This window comes from Sorex araneus, chromosome 6 (genome assembly GCF_027595985.1).
Source record: "Sorex araneus isolate mSorAra2 chromosome 6, mSorAra2.pri, whole genome shotgun sequence".
NCBI lineage: Eukaryota > Metazoa > Chordata > Mammalia > Eulipotyphla > Soricidae > Sorex > Sorex araneus.
Genome location: NC_073307.1, coordinates 165,195,994 through 165,214,548, shown reverse-complemented (window position 1 = coordinate 165,214,548; position 18,555 = coordinate 165,195,994). Strand labels below are relative to the sequence as shown.

At 62.9% G+C, this 18,555-nt stretch overlaps 1 protein-coding gene across 1 annotated transcript; it reads right to left on the bottom strand.

Moving 5' to 3' along the window:
• Window positions 1-1,508: 1,508 nt before the first annotated feature.
• Window positions 1,509-18,449, bottom strand: SYT12 (synaptotagmin 12). The gene is made up of 9 exons (XM_055142726.1): window positions 18,303-18,449; window positions 15,640-15,783; window positions 13,244-13,294; window positions 10,250-10,443; window positions 7,114-7,488; window positions 3,826-4,041; window positions 3,335-3,455; window positions 2,399-2,532; window positions 1,509-1,692 (listed from the first exon to the last, which is right to left on the bottom strand). The coding sequence occupies exons 3-9, from the start codon at window positions 13,275-13,277 to the stop codon at window positions 1,519-1,521; spliced, it is 1,248 nt and encodes a 415-aa protein (XP_054998701.1). The 5' UTR covers window positions 13,278-13,294; window positions 15,640-15,783; window positions 18,303-18,449; the 3' UTR covers window positions 1,509-1,518.
• Window positions 18,450-18,555: the final 106 nt, after the last annotated feature.

Below are 18,555 nucleotides of genomic sequence, written 5' to 3'. Positions count from 1 at the left end.
CTCAAAGATGCCCCGTGCGTCTGGTGTCTGGGAGCCACACAATACTGGGAAGGCTTCCTTGATAGGCCCGCCTGTCTTCCTCCTCCAGGAAGCCTTCTTGGTATGCTCCACCCTCCTTCCCCTCCAGGCCTAGCTCAGGTGTCCTTCTCTGAGTTCCCCAAGTGTGTGTGTGGCTCTCCCCCACCTCGTAGGTGGGCACCCAGCAGCAAGGGAAGGCATGTTCGCAGCAAGCCACATGGACGTCCGACTCCCTGATTCCTGGAGGAGATGTGAGGGAGTCCGGGCTGAGCTGGGCTCCCCGGGGCTCCTGCTTCCTGCTCCAGCTTTATTTTGGTTTAGAATCATTCCTCGGCACACCCCTCCCCGCCAGTCAACAGTTCATGCAGGGGGGGAAAGGGGGAAGGGTGGGGGCAGGGGCTGGGGGTCCCCCGGCAGCAGAGCCGGGGGCAGAGCAGACCACTGGGCCTACAGCCCGGCTCCTGGGCGGGCCATGTGTGTGTGCCACAGTCCTTGGTGGTCTCGTCTCGGTCGAGAGCCCCCCATCTGCCCCTTTCCCATATCACTGGGACCTCCGATGGGTCGGCCGTGGATGGGGCCGGCTCCCCAGTGCCAGAGAGTCACACTCGGTTGTGGGGGTCCCACAAGCAGCGGCTGCATCCTTCCTATACTGGCCCTGAGGCCAGTGGGACCCCCGCCCCCAAGGGTGCATTTGTCAGCTGCTGGTTTCGGGGGCACCTGGACCAGTGATGCCTGGGGGTGTGATGGACAGCCCCTCCCCTCAGCTGTTTGCTTCTTGGTAGGCCCCCGGGGTGCATCCCACCCTAGAGATCTGGGGTTACCCTGCTCAAGGGTCCCCCTTTCAGAAGCCACCAGGAGCAGGGACCCACCCCCCTTCCCGATGCCTTCAGCCACCCGTGTGTCCTCCTGGGGTCCCCTGACCAGGCACCTCTTCTCTGAATCAGCTTCCAGAACTGGCCTGGCCACCCCGTGCCCTCCTCGGGCCGAGTTTAGGACTCTGAGCCCTGTGCCCACGCCGTGCGGTCAGGCTGTGTGTCTGTCCCGCTCGGGGGGGCGTGGCTTCCCCCCAGCATGGCTCCCAATTCCTGCTCCCACTGGGCAGTCCTGAGATCACCAAGCACAGCACCTGGTCTCTGGGACCCCCGCAGTCCTGTCACCATCTCCCGTTGGGGTGGGGTAAGGAGGCTCAGCCTCCAGAAGCTTCCCCCAGGTCAGTCAGAGACGTGTGGGGCCATCACAATGGGAGTTCGAGAGGTTGGTGGGTGAGGAGCGCTGCAGGGTTCCAAGGCCTGTCTGTGGCCCCTGGGGTTCTGGCCCCACTGTGCTGGTCCTTTGGGCCAGGAGCCCCGGGCCCCCGACATCTGGCCATGCCTGCTCCTTGCACCTCTGGCAGAGGGACCCAGAGGACAGGGCGCTCCCCTGGGGGACTTCAGCATTCACCGTGTCAGCTGGTCGGGCACCGGCTCCAGGCAGCTCCAGTGCCCCCTGCCCGTCCTGCGGCTAGTTTCGCCGGACAGAGTGCCACATGGACACGGGCCGGCGCAGCGTGGCCAGCATCTGGTTCCAGTGCGTGGTGCCCATGCCGCTGGCAGATGGCCCGATGATGACGTGACCCACGTTTTCTCCACGGCCGTCGCTGCTGTTCTCAGCCACCGTCACACGGAGGGACAGATCCTGGCAGGAGGGAATGTGGGGGCTCCAGAGGGCCGCCTCGGCTGCTGGCCCAGCTGAAAATTCCGGGGTTCCGGGTCGGCTCCCTGACTCCTTAGCTCCCATCTGCCTACCCCATATCCAGACGCCCCCTGCTTCCTTACTGGGCGGCGGCCAAGGGTAGCAACGGAACCCAGATCTGCCCACTTAGCCACCTCCTCACCAGAGTTACAGTCTTAAAACCTGGGAACTCTGTCTGCGCGGTCAGAGAACTGTGGGGTACCGCGTCCCATGACCATAGCTGAGCAAGAGGGAAAATTGCTTGGGCTGAAATAGATCCCATCTGACCGCTCCATCCTCTGGGAGAAGCTGTGCACCCTGTCCCTTCCTTACCTGGCTCCATCCTGAGCCCTTCTACCGGCCTGTGCCCCGACCTGACCACGCCCCGGCTCCTCCCTAACCGCCCCCCACCTCCTTACACGCCCCGCCCACCGTCTTTTCCTAATTTTCTGGCCCCACCCCTCAGGTACCGCTCACTTATTTCCTGGACCCGCCCCGCAGCAAGGCCACGCCCTTCACTCGCCCGCCCCAAAGCGATTTCTTGGCCCCGCCCTACCGTGGCCCCGCCCCTCAAGCCCCGCCCCTTCACCGCTGCCCCTGCCCACCATCGTGGCTCCGCCCCTCAGAACCCCGCCCACAATGTGGCCCCGCCCCGCGCGGCACCCCCCACCTGGAGCACGATGGCTGGGACCGAGAAGATCATGGCTTCGTTGAACACGGGGTTGGGGTCGTCCCTCTTCACAGCCGTCTTCTTCTTGCTCATCTTTCTCCCATCCTGCAGCAGGTACACCTTGACGAAGGGGTCTGTGGAGAGGGCCGGAGATGGATGGAATGGGACCAGGGTCCTGCCTCCCCACCCCCGGCCCCCACGTCCCGCCCGGCCCGCTGGCTCCGAGCTCCCCAACCTCCCTCTGATCCCTTTCTCCCGCACCCCCGCTTAGGTTTGTCTCAGGCTCCGGATCAGTGCCCCACGGGAGTCACCCCGCGGTGCTCAGGAGAGCATGCAGTGTTGGGGACCGAACCCCGGCCTCCTGCTCGCAGGGTTTGCGCCCGGCCGCTTGAGCTCTCGCTCTGCCCTGGGTGCTTCCTCTTGCTATCGGTTTACAGCTGGGAAACAGGCTCGGTACGGGCCGGGAGGAGCCGGCACCCACCCCGCCCCCCCACTCTCCTCACCCGACCCTGGGGGAGCGCGCGCCCCCCCGCCCCGCCCCCGCGCTCTTTCTATAAACGGCCGAGCAGACGTCAGCCTGAGTCACCGGCGCCGCCGCCCAGCGCACTGGGCCACGCAGCTCCGCCGTCTGCTGCACCTCCCGCCCCTCGTGTCCTTGCGGGCCTGCCCGGCGCGGCCCCCAGGTGCCCGCTAGGTTGAGGTCCAGCCGGGCCCGAGGTCAGGCCCCCGCCCCGCCCCGCCCCCGTTTGGGGGCCGAGCTCGGGAACGTGCCGCCTCCGGGATTCCAGTTCTGGGCCGTGGGCGCCTCCTGCTCGCGGGCGCCCCACGCACCGGGGCTCCCTGTACTCGCTGTGGTTCCCCGCTGTCATTTGCATCCCTCTTCCTGCCGGGAGCCCGCGGTGGAGCAGCTGGGCCCCGCGGGGAGCAGGTTCTTACCCGCTGTGGGCTTGTCGTTGGTCCAGACGAGGTTCTTGGCCTTCACCACCACCACAGTGAGGCGCTCGGCCGTGGGCAGGTAGCTGAGAGAAAGCAGGATCTCGCCCACCGCGTCAGCTGCCTACAGAGAGAGGGGGCTTAGCATCCTGCCGGGCCTGGAGCAGCCCAGGGAGAAGCCTGCGAGAGGCTTCCTGTGTCCCCAGTCGAGGCTGGCGGGATGGAGACACGGGGCTGCTTTCCCCACTGCCTTGTCCTGCTTTGGAAGGGGGGCAAAGGGCCCCCTGCACTCCTGGCCCCTCCTCCTGGGTGGGGGCTGTGCTGAGTGGCTCCTTGGCGTGAAAAACCTCGTTCTGCCCCAGGCTCTCCTGCACACAGCACAGCCTCTGTGGAGGCAGCGCCCACAGGCCCCGTGAACTGCGTCTCTGCACGCATCTCCGTGTGCAGACTGTGGGGAGCACAGTGGGGGGCCCCGGGGAGGAGGGCGGCCGTGCCTTGTTCTGGTCCTGTAAGTAGAGCCAGCCGCTGAAGGGCTGCAGCGGGAGGTCGAGGACGGAGAGCTTGAGCTCCACCACCCCCGTGCTGACGTTCCGCTCGTCCTCGTCGATGCCGAACACGGAGAAGCGCAGGCTCTTCTCCTCCAGGGCGCCGGGGTCCAGCGGGATGGAGAACTTCTCATCAAAGAAGATGGAGTAGGCACTCCGCTGGATCTGCCGGGGGCAGGGTGGGAGAGGGGGAGGAACTGGTACCCTGGGCGGGGATGCAGGCAAGCATCTTGGCACTGCTGCCCACATAGCCCCAGGCCAGGGCGGCCACTGGCAGCTCAGCTTGAAGTGGGGCCAGGGTCCCAGCACCTATCCACCCACCTACCCATCCACCCACCTACCCACCCATCCATTCATCCATCTACCCATCCATCCATCCACCCACCCACTCACCCATCCATCCATCCACCCACCCACCCACCCATCATCCATCCGTCTATCCATCCTTCTACCCATTCATCCACCCACTCACCCATCCATCCATCCACCCACCCACTCACCCATGCATCCACCCATCCTTCCATCCACCCACCCGCCCATCATCCATCCATCCATCTATCCATCCACCCATCTATCCACCTATCCATCCACCCATCTATCCACCTATCCATCTATCCATCCATCTATCCATCTACCCATACTCCAATGGGTATCAAAGGACTCCAGTTATTCTCCTTTCAGCCATGGCCACTTTAAGGACTTGTCATGTGAAGTTGAACAATATGACCCCAACTGATCCCCACAGCAGTGCCCTTGGTTCCACAGAACTCCCTGGAGATACCGGCCAAGAGCTGGTATCCAGCTTTCTGAAGGCGTTCAGGTCCAGCTCCCGACCAGTTGCGTAGTGGGTTTCCCACCATTGTGATGCTGATGGTGGTTGCTGTCCCACCCTTGCAGAGCCTGGCCAAGAACTCTTAGTGTGGTGGGATGGATGGATGGATGGATGGATGGATGGGTGATAGGTAGATGGGTGGATAATGGAAGGATGGATGGTTGGGTGGAGGGCTGGATAGATGCATGGATGGATGGATGGGTGATGGGTAGATGAATGGATAATGGAAGGATGGATGGTTGGGTGGGTGGATGGATGGCGGCTGGGTGGATGATAAATGGATGGGTGCGTGGCTGAATAGACGGGGTGATGATTCTCTGGGAAGACACGTTCCAAGCCCAGTACTGCCTGGTGGGCACCCTGGCCTCCTCCCAGTACGCCGTGGGCAGGCCCCTTGGAAGACACAGTACTCCTGCTCCCAGAGGGGGTTGCCTTAGTCACTGCCTTGGCAGTCTGTAAGGAGAGAAGCGCTCCTCTCTGGCACCCGGCCTGGGAACAGTGCCCACTAGCTGGAACTGGCAGGCAGGGCTGGGATCCACAAAACCTGCCTTCTTGGGAAGAAACCTCCCCAGCACCTCCGAGTGCCCCTGATCACACTCTCCAGTTCCTGCCTGGGCTGTGGGCGGCTCCCCTGGCGCGCATGGCCCCCAGGGAGCTGCAGTCCCCGCCCAGTTGCTGGCCTGAGAGAGGATCAAGGCCCCCCCGGAAACGGGGGGAGGGGTGTGAGTGTGCGCGCGTGCAAGCAGCAGAGCCACAAGCTCCATCCGCCGTCTGGAACCCCGAGAGGGTGCAACAGAGCGTGAGAACTCAGAGCATGCGACAAGGGTGGAGATCCTGGTCACCGCAGACCGCACAGGGGGAAGGGCGGGGTCAAACTAGGCTCTGGGCTGTGCCACTGTGCCCCTGCCCACGGGGCTCGGCCCCCTGAACCCCATTCTCTGTGTCATGTGGATGAAGATCACAGGCCCCGGGACTCGAGTGGGCGGCCTGCTCACTTGTCTGGGGCAGAGCTCTTTGTCGTGCCTCAGTTTCCTCATCTGTGGGAAGCCCTAAGAGCCCACACTGTTGGGGCTGATGAGGCTCGAGGGGGTGGCTCCTGTGGCCGGGTGGGTTCTTGGCCCAGCTCAGCTGTCCTGGCTGTGACTGTCCCTCTCGAGGACGTGTCCAGGACCAGCGCGTGTCTTTCTGCAGGCACGGGGCCCCGTGCTCCCTCGTGCGCCCGAGGTCAGAGACTACTCTGGCCTGTGTTCACCCATTATCTTCTCGAAAATCACGACGCGGGGCCCCAGAAGGTGGCTCAGTGGCTTAAAACACTCGCCCGGCAACTGCAAGGCTGCGAGGTTGACTTCCAGGGCCACCCCCACGGGCAGAGGCTCAGGACAGCCCTGCTCCTGGGGACCCCCAGCGAGAAAGGGCCCAGAAGCACCCCGGGGAGGCCGGAGGCCCTGCGCCCAAGGCGTTTACTACCAGGCGCCACGCAGAGGCGGGCACTAATTCGTGGTGTTGACCAGTGTCTCCACCAGGGCAGCCACTGGTCAGTGCCGCAGTGACGGGGCGCAGGCGGGGACGCTGCTCTGGGCTACAGTGCCGCCTTTGCAGGTGGGCGCCCAGGTTTGATCCCCGGCCCTGTGCGGGATTCCCCAAGCACCACTGGGTACAGCCCCCAAACTAAAGGGAACAACCGTGATCGGGAGGCAAGGGGGGGGCTGCCCCTGGGGGTGTCAGAGGCTCCTCATCCAAAAGGTCTGTGGGTCCCTCCCTGCTCACTTTCATTTATTTATTTATTTATTTTTTTGTTTTTGGGTCACACTCGGCGATGCACAGGGGTTACTCCTGGCTCTTTCACTCAGGAATTACCCCTGGCGGTGCTCGGGGGACCATATGGGATGCCGGGGATCGAACCCGGGTTGGCCGCGTGCAAGGCAAACGCCCCACCCGCTGTGCTATCGCTCCAGCCCCCGCCCCTGCTCACTTTCAGCTCAGGCTCTGCTCCCCATTGCCGGCACCCAGGAGGGGAGCTGCAGGTGGGGCTGCTATACCCCTCGGTCTGCATTGCCCGCCCTTCCTGCCCCCCCCAGGAGGGGGCAGCCCCAGGGGCTGCGTCTAGGGCTGGGGTGGGGGCAGGGGGCCAGCCTGAGAGGATCCGCACTAGGCAGGGAGGTGGGGGTGCGGGGCACCCCTCTCCCCGCTCCTGCCCCTTGGGGTCCTCGCCTTCCCCTAGTCCCTTCAGGCCACCTGCTCCCCCCAAGGTCCCTGGGCCTCCACCCAAACCCAGCTCCCACCCCTGGTCACCCCCTTTCCTGCCGGGACCTCACTTTGAAGCAGATGTGGCAAGGGAGAGCGACGGAGCCCCGGGTGGGTCCGCGGGGGAGGGCTGGGGGGTGCGGGCGGGGCCCCCCACTCACCCGCGAGATGCCGACGATCTGCTCGTCGGGGAGCAGGCTGACGCGCACGAAGCAGGACTGGAAGGCGGCGTCCTCGCGCTCCAGCAGGTCCTTGCCCTGCAGCACGGCCACGCGCAGCGCGTGCGAGGCGGCCACGTAGTCCAGGCTCACCTCCACCTGGCCCAGCGTGAAGTCCTGCCCGAACGTGTTGCTCACGGACGACACGGAGTTGAGCGAGTCGGCCGACTGCGACTTGCGCAGCGTCCCCTCGGGCGCCAGCTCCAGCCCGCGGCCCATCAGCTCCAGCGGCCCCAGCTCGCCCATGCTCTCGAACGTGTCCTCCACGCTCAGGCTGCCCTTGCGGCTGGGCGCCCTCGAGGTCCAGCCAGGCACTCTCTGCGGGGGAGGTGGGGGGATAACCGCCTGATGGCGCACGCACCCCAGAGACCCGACCCCCCGCAAGGCCCGCTCCGTCTCTCCTCACTCAGGCAGCCTGCAATGCGCCAGCAGCGCCGGGCGCCACCAGGGCGATACCCTGGCATGCTGGGGGCGCAGGCGGGGGGGGGGGGGCATGGAGTGCTGGGGCTTGAACCCTGGCCCCGTGAGCCTTCGGCCATGCCCCTGGAGCAGTGCTTGGAAGGAGGACGGGGCCAGCAGTCTGCAGGCCCAGCAGGGGACCCTGCAGAGGGGCCGGAGCCATAGCACAGCGGGGAGGGCGCTTGCCTTACATACAGTTGACCTGGGTTCAATCCCCGGCATCCCATAGGGGCCCCTAAATATCGCCAGGCGTCATTTCTGAGTGCAGAGCTAGAAGTAATTCCTGAGTCCCGCTGGGTGTGGCCCATAACCAAAAAAAAAAAAGAAAAAAATCCCTGCAGAGAATTAGCCTGTCTCTGAACCTGCAGCCTCTAAGGAGGCCCCAATATGGGGGGTTTCTCCTAGGGCCCACAGGCTCTCCCCTCTAGGTCGACCCGGAGCTTGGAAAGAAGCACCGGCCGTTCCAACAGCCGTGGCACCGCAGCGGTGCCCTGGTGCCCCTGAATAGGCTGCCCGCCTTCGCTAATCCGAGGACTCTGCTCGCTGGATGTTGCTAATTTTTCACAAGTATTAAGCAAGCAACAGCCTTCTTGGAATCCCGGCTCAGCGGACACAGTGGGTGGAAAGCTTCGGACGCCAAAAGGCTCTTAGGAACTGCTGGGCCAAGCTGCAGCCCTGCCCGAGAGAGCGGGTCCCCATCTGACCCGCAGAAAGTGCCCGTGGGGCCGTCTGCTGGTTGCACACGTGGCATGAGGAAACGCTCTGCGTGCTGTCTGTCAACTGCAGGAGCAGAGCAGTCTCCGCTGAGTGTCCTGGAAACGTTGGTAACCCCTGAAACAGTCATTTCACATCCGGGCACCCATCCAAAGTACATAACCCCAAGCAAGGATGATGTTTCATATCTAAAACATTCGCGCCCCAGGGGCCGAGGACGTGGCTCAGCGTTGGAGCACTTGCCTGGAATGTGAGGGCCTGGAGTGCTCGGTGCCCAGCGCCTCATGGCATCCCGAGTCCCGCTGGGACCAGCCGCCAAGCACAGAGCTGGGAGTAGGCCCAGAGCATCACTGGGTGTAAGCCCCATGCCCCCCGAACAAAATAATATTCACTGCATTGCTGACAATGGCACGTATGTGTGCAAAAGTCCTCCTGCATAGCCCCTAAAATGGTGCTCACGAAACATCACAAACAAATGCTTCTATAAACGAGAGGCAAGGGGCCGGAGCAATAGCACAGCGGGTAGGGCGTTTGCCTTGCACGCGGCCGACCTGGGTTCGATCCCCGGCATCCCATATGGTCCCCCAAGCACTGCCAGGAGTAATTCCTGACTGCAAAGCCAGGAGTAACCCCTGAGCATCGCTGGGTGTGACCCAAAAAGCAAAAAAAAAAAAAAAAAATATATATATATATATATATATATATATAAACGAGAGGCAAGAGCTAGATGCAAAGCTCTGTGTAGAAACAACACCCATTGGATAAAACCCGAGCACCAGGGCTGGACAGATAGTACAGCAGGAAGGGCACTTGCCTGCACATGGCTGACCAGGGTCCGATACCCGGCATCCCATATGGTCCCCTAGGAGTAATTCTAGGGGAATTAGGAGCAATTACTAGGCTAGGAGCAATTCCTGAGCACATGAATAACCCCTGAGCATCTCCAGGTATGGCACCCCAAACAAACAACTGCTTCCCCCCAAAAAAAAACTATGCATGGAAAACAGTCTAGGCGGGGAGGAGAGAGATTTAAAATATTGGAAAGTGGAGGGGCTGGAAGGGGGGAAGGCCTTTGTTTTACATGCAGTCAACCCGGGTTTGATTTCCAGCATCCCATATGGTCCCCTGAGCACCACCAGGAGTATTTCCTGAGTGCAGAGCCAGGAGTAACCCTTATGCATTGCCAGGTGTGACCCCAAAGAATATATATTGGAAAGTGGAGCTGGAGCCATAGCACAGTGGGTAGGGCGTTTGCCTTGTACGCGGCCGACCCGGGTTCGATTCCCAGCATCCCATATGGTCCCCCGAGCTCAACCAGGAGTGAATCCTGAATGCAGAGACAGGAGAAACCCCTGTGCTTTGCCGGATGTGACACCCCCTCCCCCCAAAAAAAGGTAAAATATTGGAAAGAAATACTTTTTTTTTTGCTTTTTGGGTCACACCTGGCGATGCACAGGGGTTACTCCTGGCTCTGCACTCAGGAATTACCCCTGGTCGTGCTCAGGGGAATATATGGGATGCTGGGATTTGAACCCGGGTCGGCCGTGTGCAAGGCAAACGCCCTACCCGCTGTGCTATCTCTCCAGCCCCGGAAAGAAATACTTCTAACATTGTTTCTCCAATACCACAGTTACAAGGCTTTTTCCCTTCCTTATTTATATTTTCCTGTGTTTTTCACAAGTTTCCTCCCGACCTACCCAGTAGAAAGTGTCTTTTATTCACTGACCACCCGGCAGGGGTCGGACACTGGAGGAGGAGAAGGGCTCCTATTCAGGAACTTCCCCAGGAGTGAGGAGGAGGCGGAGCATGAGGAGGACGAGGGGGAGGGGGCGGGGGCGGGGAGGAGGAGGGGGTGGAGGGAGAGAGCGCGGCGGGCGCGGGGTGGGGGCGGGGGGCGGAGCCTCACCTTCTGCCTGGCCTCCGCGTAGGTCTCCCCGTACTTCTGCTGCAGGTAGCGGTAGTCGTAGTTGGGGAACGGGGAGGGGCTGGGGAAGCTCCCCGAGCTCCAGAGTCTCCACAGGCTCACGGCGGTGATGCCCAGCAGCGCCAGGGCGCCCGCGGCGTAGACACCCACCTCCCAGCCCGGGGGGCTCCTGATGACTGCCAAAAAAAAGAGGGGAGCAGCTTCTTGTGAGTGTGGGGGGACCTCGCTCTCCCCGCCGGCACCCCTCCCCTCCAAGGGCCCGGGCTGGGGAGACTTATTCAGGCACGAAGGAACGTTCACACATGTGCTGTGTGCGGGCCGGGCTGGGTGCAGGGGCCGGGTGGAATCAGACACGTTTTCTCTGGGATTTCTGCTCCTGTCTTTCCTGCCCAGCGTCCTAGCTCCCAGGAGGGACGCTTGTGTGTTTTTTTTTTTTTTTTTTTTTGCTTTTTGGGTCACGCCTGGCGATGCACAGGGGCTACTCCTGGCTCTGCACTCAGGAATTACTCCTGGCGGTGCTCAGGGGACCATATGGGATGCTGGGATTTGAACCCGGGTTGGCCGCATGCAAGGCAAACGCCCTACCCACTGTGCTATTGCTCCAGCCCCCCCAGGAGGGACGCTTGGGTAGAGACAAGAGCCAAGAGCACCAGCCAAATACTCCTTTTTTTTTCTTTTTGGGTCACACCTGGCGTTGCACAGGGGTTCCTCCTGGCTCTGCACTCAAGAATTACTCCTGGCGGTGCTCAGGGGACCATCTGGAATGCTGGGAATTGAACCCGGGTCAGCCGCATGCAAGGCAAACGCCTTACCTGCTGTACCATCTCTCCAGCCCCACCAAATACTCCTTAGACTTTCAACAAATCGGGATTTCTTTCTTTTTTTATTTTTTGCTGGGGGCGGGGGAGGTTTGTCACAGCCGGTGGTCCTTGGAGGTTACTCCTAGCTCTGTGCTCAGGGATCACTCTTGGCAGAGCTCGGGTGCCAGGGATCGAACCCAGGTTGGCCATGTGCAAGGCAAAGCCCTACCCCTATACTATCACTCCAGCCCCCAACAAACAGGGTTTTCTTCCTTTTGAGTTTTTTGACTCCCGTAACTTGCTTCCGGATAATCAAGGCAGCCCTTTGGGGCTTCAGGGAAAAGAAAGAGGGACTTGGGGGCTGGAGAGGTAAGACAGGAGTTCAAGCGTTTGCCTTGTATGCGGCCAAACCTGGTTGGTATCCACTAGCATCACGTACAGTCCCCCAGATACAGCTAGGAGTCACTCCTGAGCACAGAGCCGGGAGTAAGCCTTGAGTACTGTTAGCTGTGACAGAAAGGAAAGAAAGAAGAAAAAGAAAAGAGAAAAGCAAAGGAAGGAAGGAAAGGAAGGAGGGAAGAAGAGAAAGAAGGGAAGGGAGGGAGGGAAGGAAAAAGGGAGGGAGGGAGGAAGGAAGAAAGAAAGGAAGGAAGAAAGGAAGGGAAGGGGCGGAGGGAGGAAGGAAGGAAGGGAGGGAGGGAGGGGAGGGAAGGAGGAAGAGAGGGAGGGAAGAAGGGAGGGAGGGAGGAAGGAAGGAAGGAAGGAAGGAAGGAAGGAAGGGAGGAAGGAAGGAAGGGAGGGAGGGAGGGGAGGGAAGGAGGAAGAGAGGGAGGGAAGAAGGGAGGGAGGGAGGAAGGAAGGAAGGAAGGAAGGGAGGGAGGAAGGAAGGGAGAGAGGGAGGGAAGAAGGGAGGGAGGGAGGGAGGAAGGAAGGATCTGGGGTGGTTCCCTTTCGCCTCGAACCTCATTTAGAGTAACCCAGTATCTCTCACTGATGCGGCACCTTCAGACTTGAGCCGCTGGTCCTCCCCGAGGCCGCGGCCCTCCCCACTGGCCCCAGTGCGAGGACTCGGGCTGTTCCCAGACACGCTGACGGTGGAGCATCATTCAGGGCAGGAGGAGTGAGGTTCGAGAGGGAAACATCGCACCAAGTGAAAGGCGCCGCTCGCGGAGGATCACGGTGCTGCGGTTGTTTCCCAGGGAAATGCCCGCCGAGGGCGGCCACAAGGACAGACAGTGCGGCAGTGGCGGCAGGGCTGGGGGAGCAGAGCTGGGCGCTCTCGGAGGGGGGTGGGGGGGGAGCCTGGGGCTGGGCCTGTGGTGAGTGGGGTGGGCGGGTTTGCTCCCAACAGAGCTGCCCCAGCCCCTCCCCCAACTCCCAGAGGAAGTGAGAGGGTTCCAGCTGTGCAGAGCTTGACCCCTGCCCGGACTCCTACCTGTATGTGACAGGCACATTCACAGAGACACACGGCACACAGGCACACACATGTGCACACAGGCACATACACGGACACGTGGCACACAGGCACACACGTGCACATAGGCACATACACGGGTACATGGCGCACACACGTGCACACAGGTACACACGTGAACATGGGCACAGACACACAGCACACACATGTGCATACAGGTACATCCTCAGAGACACATGGCACACATGCACATTGGCACATACATGTGCACATAGGCACATACACAGACATGTCACACACACATGCACACCTGGGCCAAGGGCCCCTTTAGACTTTAGCCCCTGACCCTCGCTGGTCCCACATGCGGGAGCTCCCGGGCTGTGTCACTCTACATGGCCACACCGAAGCCTGGGCCAGCCTGTGTGCCCGCGGTGTGGGGTGAGGCCCGGCGGGGGGTGCCGGGAGGGGGGTCCCAACTCTGCCCTGGTGCTCAGGAGCTGGGTGAAGGGGTGTGGGGACACCTGGACCCGTGATCTGCCCTGGGACACTCCTGCCCTTCCTCCCAGCTCTGCGGGAGAACAGGGGTGCAAGGGGGGCTCTGGGACCCCTCTGTGACATGGGGGAGATTTTAGGGGACCCCTGGCATGGGGGAGACCTTCGGGGATGGCCGCTGGGGCGCAGAGGTCCCCCAGTCCCTGAGGGAGCCCGGGCGCATCACCCTTGCAGGCCAGCAGACCGTGACGGGTGGCCCGCGGCACTCACCGCTCAGGTGGTATTCAGCCACGTCCACGGTCATGGTGCCCACTGCAGCAGCTGAGACAGAGCAGGAGAGAGTCAGCAGGGAGGGCCGGGGGGCTCCCCGAAGCCCCCAACCCCAGCACGGAGGGGCCCCTGACTCTGGTTCCCTGCCCCCATCAGAGCAGAAGGCCAAGGCAATGGGACTGTGGGAAGGCCTGGCTGTACGTGGCCACGCCCAGTTTGAACCCCAGCACCCACCCCCCATCCCCCGCCAGGCCTGCCAGGAGCAATCCCGGCTATCATGCCTCCCCCCGAAGAACACACTTAGAAACTGTTTCTAGGGGTCTCTGAAGTTCTACTTCCCTTTTCTGTTGCTCTCGGGGGCACTCCAGGCCGTGCTCAGGGCTTACCCTGCTCTGTGCTCCGGGATCACTCCTGGTGGGGCTTGGGGACCATGTGGGGTGCGGTGGATCGGCCAGGGTCAGCCGCTCTGACCCAGCGCCTTCCCTGCTGCCCCATGGCCCGGGCCCTGGACTTCTCTTCACAGACTGTCCCCTCCCAGGCTCACAGGGGCCCGAGCTCAGGGAGTCATGCGCTTGCCCTGGTTGAGCCCCAGCCGACACAGGGTCCCCTGAGCCCCGCCAAGGGTCACTCCCGAGCGCAGAGCCTCGAGTAGCCCCTGGGAACCGTGGGTGGGTGTCACCCGAATCCCCTTCCACCTCCCAGTCTGTTTTTCAGTGTGGGCCTGGCCCCAGTGTCACGGACCCCCACAAAACAGGCATCTGTAGTTCCTCTGATGTTGTTCAAGTGACGGCCACCACTGTTTACTGGCCTGACATGTGACCTGGGGTTCCAAGTGACTTCTGGCTCTGCCTTCCTCAGCGGGCGCTGTGGGTTCTCTGAACTTTCCTCCACTCAGTTGCTCCCACCCCCTCCATGCCCAAGGTGAAGGAATGAAGGAAGTTCTGACAAAGCTATTCTAGAAAGGTCTGGGCCCTCCTACGAGCCTGAGCCAGGTGGCTGCTCATTGTCCAACCTTGTTGCTGAGAAGCAGGTGTGTTCCTGAGGGGACCGGGGGCAGTTCCTGATGTCGCAGTGTCTAGGGCCAGGTCTGAACCACACTCAGCGCTGACCACTTAGCAATACTGCCTGGTGAGGAAGTGGGGTTTGGAAGCGGGGAGGCTTGGGATGAGCTCAGCTCCAGGGACACAGAATGACAGGAGGTTCCTAAGTGGCAGAAGAACCCCAAAGTAAGGTTCAGACAGTGGGTACAATCAGGGGGCCCAGGGTGAGACCCCCTTCCCAGGATCTTTGTGTGCAGTTTTTGAGTTGCTGGGGCCACACCAGGCTCTGTCTTTGGGGCTCACAGCACCCCTAGTTGTGCTCAGATTGTTAACCAGCCCCAGGATGATCTGTTGGCCCCCTTGAGTGGCTTTTGGCAGGATTTGAACCCAGGACCTCACTCACACTGCCCTCTGCAGTTTCCAGTGCGCCCCCACCCCCGCCCCCTGCACACAGGTGACCGCAGGCCCTGATCAAGCCCTCAGAGCACTGGGGGAGGCGGCTCAGGCCTGTTTCCCAGCGCTTCTGGGAGTCCAGGGGTGGCCACCACCTCCGACTCTGGGGGGTCTTGACCCCGCAAGGTTTGGCCCAGGCAGGGTGTGTGTGTGGGGGGCCGCCCCGGTGCAGGAAGCCTCAGCAGCCCGCCGTGCCCTGCGCCGGCTCCTTGCTCCTCGCCACAGCGCCCGGTGGTGCCCCCCCATCACCCCGCTCCCACGCTGCTGTGCGGTCGTCATGGAAATGGGGGGCGGCACCAGGAAGGGCACCCCTTCGCCGGAGCCGCGGGGCTGAGCGCTCCCTAACCTTGGCGGAGCCTCGCCCGCCCCCGCCCCTGCAACGCTCCTCAGCCTCTGCTCTGCAGATCCAGTAAGTCGACGCCCGCTGCAGGGCGGCGCTGGGGGCTGCCTACCTTTCCTGGCCAGGGCCTGGGGGGCTCCCCCAGAGGCGCCCCCCCACCTGCCCCCCGCTCCTGGCAGAAGGGGGCTGGGCCTTTCCGGGACTCTGCTACCCCCTGAGACAGTCGTGGCCAGAGGGTGGCTGGGGACACCCCTAGGTGGGTCCTTCTGGTCCCGGCGCCCCCAGCCTCCTGTGCACCCTCCCGGGCTGGTCCAGCTCAGCTCCTCAGACCTGACCCCCCACCCCAACACCCCAACTCCTGTCTGGGAGTTGGGATTTCTGTAAAGGGGTGGCTCTGGGCACACCCTGGCCACAACTTTCTGCAGCAGCCCCCCCCCCCCCCCGCCAAGCCCCCTAGCACATGAGGAAACTCTGCAGAGGGAAGAGGAGGAGGGTTGGGGGCCCTGAACCTCAGGGCCTCAGAGAGTCCCAAGTGGTAAGTGGGGCCCCGCTGCTGTGCTTACCGGACTGGAGGGTCCCCGGAGCCCTGGGCCCCCCGGTGTGAGCCTGCGCGCTGGCTGGCCACTCCGAAGTCCTTATTTCATCTGTCCTCAAGTCGACAACTTGGAAAACTCGGGCGTTTCCTGACAGAACGTGGCTTCTTGGGCCTGAGAGAGTATGCAAAAGTAGGGCGCAGAGCCAAGAATAAGCCCCGAATACCGCCGCGTGTGACCCCCCAAACCCGAACATCTCCCCACCCTCCAAAACAGAATGTGAGTTCTTAAAAAAGAGAGCACGGACCTCCAGGTCCCTGTAAGGTGAGGGGGGCTGGGGACAGCCGAGCGGGGGGGCCACACTGGCGTCTTTCCTGCAGTTCTCTCCCAGAGGCCCCTGGCAACCTCGCTGTCACAGAGCAAGCCCTGCGGTGGGCCGGGCCGGGTGGTGGGCAGCCCGGAAAGACGAGGGCACTGGCCCAGAGCCACGCGGCTAGCAGAGGCCACGCTGGACCTGGCAGCCACTGGCCCCTCGCTGCCACTAACTTCCCACCTATTCCTAGGAGCACAGTGCCGGGGGCCAAATCCTGCTGTCCTCCACCCCTCGGAGGAGGACAGTGAGGTGCCCACAGGGGAGGGGCTGCGCCCAGTCACCCACCAGGCCCCGCGAGCTGAGCGCGAGCTCCGGAGAGCGGCGCCCGTGGCAGCCCGCCCCAGCCGGGAGCCGTGCCAGGCTGAGGGGCTGCAGCGTTGGCTTAAACAAAAATGCTGATGAGGCGCGTTGTGACCTGAGCTCCCCGGCTTCAGATTCATGGAAAACCGGGTACCGTGTGGGGAGCAGCGCTGCCACAGCCCTCCCCTCTCAGCTCTTCGGTGGTCGGACCCCTTCCTGGGACCCCAGCCCGTCTCTTTGTTCCGGTCCCCGGTTCCAAGCCTGGCCCAGACGGAGTGCGCCCACTGAAACAGCTGATGGTACAAGGGGGTCGCGCCGGCCCAGCTCTGCACGGATGGACAGAGCACGCTAGCTGCCGGGGGCTCGGTGGGGGCCCAGCACAGGGGGGCACCCAGACACTCAGGCGTAGGGGAGAAGGGACGCCCCTGCATGCAGCAGAGGGAGCGTCAGGGACCCCGACTCTCAGCTGGGCGCTGACTCCTGCCTAGGAGCCTTGGGGGGCCCAGGTGGGGACCCCCATCGCCTTCCTGGAAGTGGACCCCAGGGGAGCCTCCTGGGCTTGTTAGAACAAAAGCTTTTCAGGAAATTTGTGCCTTTGCTGGGGACAGGGGCCAATACCTCTGCCACCAGGGACCCCCTTTCCTTGCTTACTGTACCCCCATAACACATCCCTGGCCAGGAGTGGGCCCCCCATTCCAAGGCCAGTGGATTAACAGTCAGGAAGTGGTTTGGGGGTCCCTTCTCTCCCAGCCTGCACACCTCTTTAGCATATGCTTTTGGGGGAGGGGGCTCCCGAGTAGTGCTGGGAGGGGGCCCGGGGGCCTCTTCCTGGTCAACCAGCCAACCAGCCCCGATGGCTCAATGTCCAGGTGATGGGTCACCGGGCACCACACGGCGGTGTGTTGTGTGTTGTGGATGGGGGTCATGCATGGCTGGGGACTGAACTCGGGTCTCTACATGTTTGGGGCACGTGCTCCTGAGCCCCGAGCTGTCCCCAAGACCCTCTTGAGGCCCTTTAAGCTTGAAATCCTTTCCCAGGGCCCCCAGCTCAGAGAACCACGTCATTGGCATGTGTTGGGCGCCGCCTGCGTGCCAGGCAGGACACCGAGCACTTGCCATGTATTATTTGGGCAGATTCTCTCTGCCACCCTGGGGAGGGGCCCTTGTACCCGCAAGAATACTGAGGCACAGGCGCTCAGTATGGCGCTCAGCTGGGAGCACTAAGCCGGGAGCACTCAGCCTTGAGCATCTGCCAAGCAATGCTCTGAGTTCGGTCCTCAGTGCTGCAAAAATAAAGGAAAAAAAGAAAGAAAGAAACAGGCTCTCAGGGGTCCTCAGAGGGGTCTAAGTGTGAGCCAGGCTGGGGGACCTCAGCTCAGGGCTGTGGCGGGGCTGGGTTAGTGGGGTCCTCTGAACTCGCAGCTTCCCCCCTGCCTTTCTGCAGAAATTGGGGCAGCCCCTGGCCCTACTTGGCTGGGCGTGCAGTTCCAAGGCACCTGGGGGTGGGAAGTCCTGGCCTCCTGTCCTGAGGAGGGGTCTCTGCAGTGCCCCACAAATCTGGCTCCTCCCAACCCCCCTTCGGCCCGAATCCCCCCACCCCCATTAGCTTTCTCTCCCAAAGACAGCCAGTGGCAAAAGAGTCCCAAAGGGACCCTGCAAGGCGCCCCATACACGGGACAGACGCGTCAGAACCTCTTGAGGGGCCGGGACCCCCAGGGAGGCGGGTGACGTGCCCCGCAGGTTCAAGTCATTCCCGAGACCCAACAGCCCGAGCTGGGGTTCCCCCCCACACACACCCGGGCGCCAACGGGAGCCGGGGTGCAGGGGGGCGGACCCTGGAGCTGGAAGCGGCGCGAGGCGGCCAGGGGCGGTGGGGACGGTCGGTGTGCCGAGTGCGAAAGTGAGGGGCGTGCGCGCCGCGCGGGCGCCGGGACGCGTGCGAGTGGCGGGGGTGGCGTGGAGGGGTGCCGGGGTGCAGGAGCCGGGCGGGGGCGGGGGGTCCGCGGCGGTGCGTACTCACCCGCTCGGCCGAGGGGCGCCGAGCCCCGCCGCTCCCTCCCGCGCCGCGGCCGCTGCAGTGTGGCCGGCGCGGGCTGGGCGGGCTGCGGGGCCGGGGGTTTCGGGGCGCGGCGCCGCAGTCCGGGCACGCTCCCAGGAGCCCGCCGCGCGCGCCCCGCTCAGTTTCAAGTGCCAACGCCGAGCGCCGCGCAGCCTCCGAGCCCCAGACCCCGCAGCGCACGCGGGAGGGAGCCCGGCGGGGGGGGGGGGGTGGC

Bases quoted from the DNA above. Each gene is read 5' to 3' on its own strand.
- SYT12 (XM_055142726.1), bottom strand. From the start codon at position 13,277: ATGACCGTGGACGTGGCTGAATACCACCTGAGCG. The intron at 4,042-7,113 runs GTGAGTGGGGGG...TGCCCCCGGCAG, and splicing joins AGATCGTCGGCATCTCGCGG to ATCCAGCGGAGTGCCTACTC. The intron at 3,456-3,825 runs GCACGGCCGCCC...CTCTCTCTGTAG, and splicing joins ACTTACAGGACCAGAACAAG to GCAGCTGACGCGGTGGGCGA.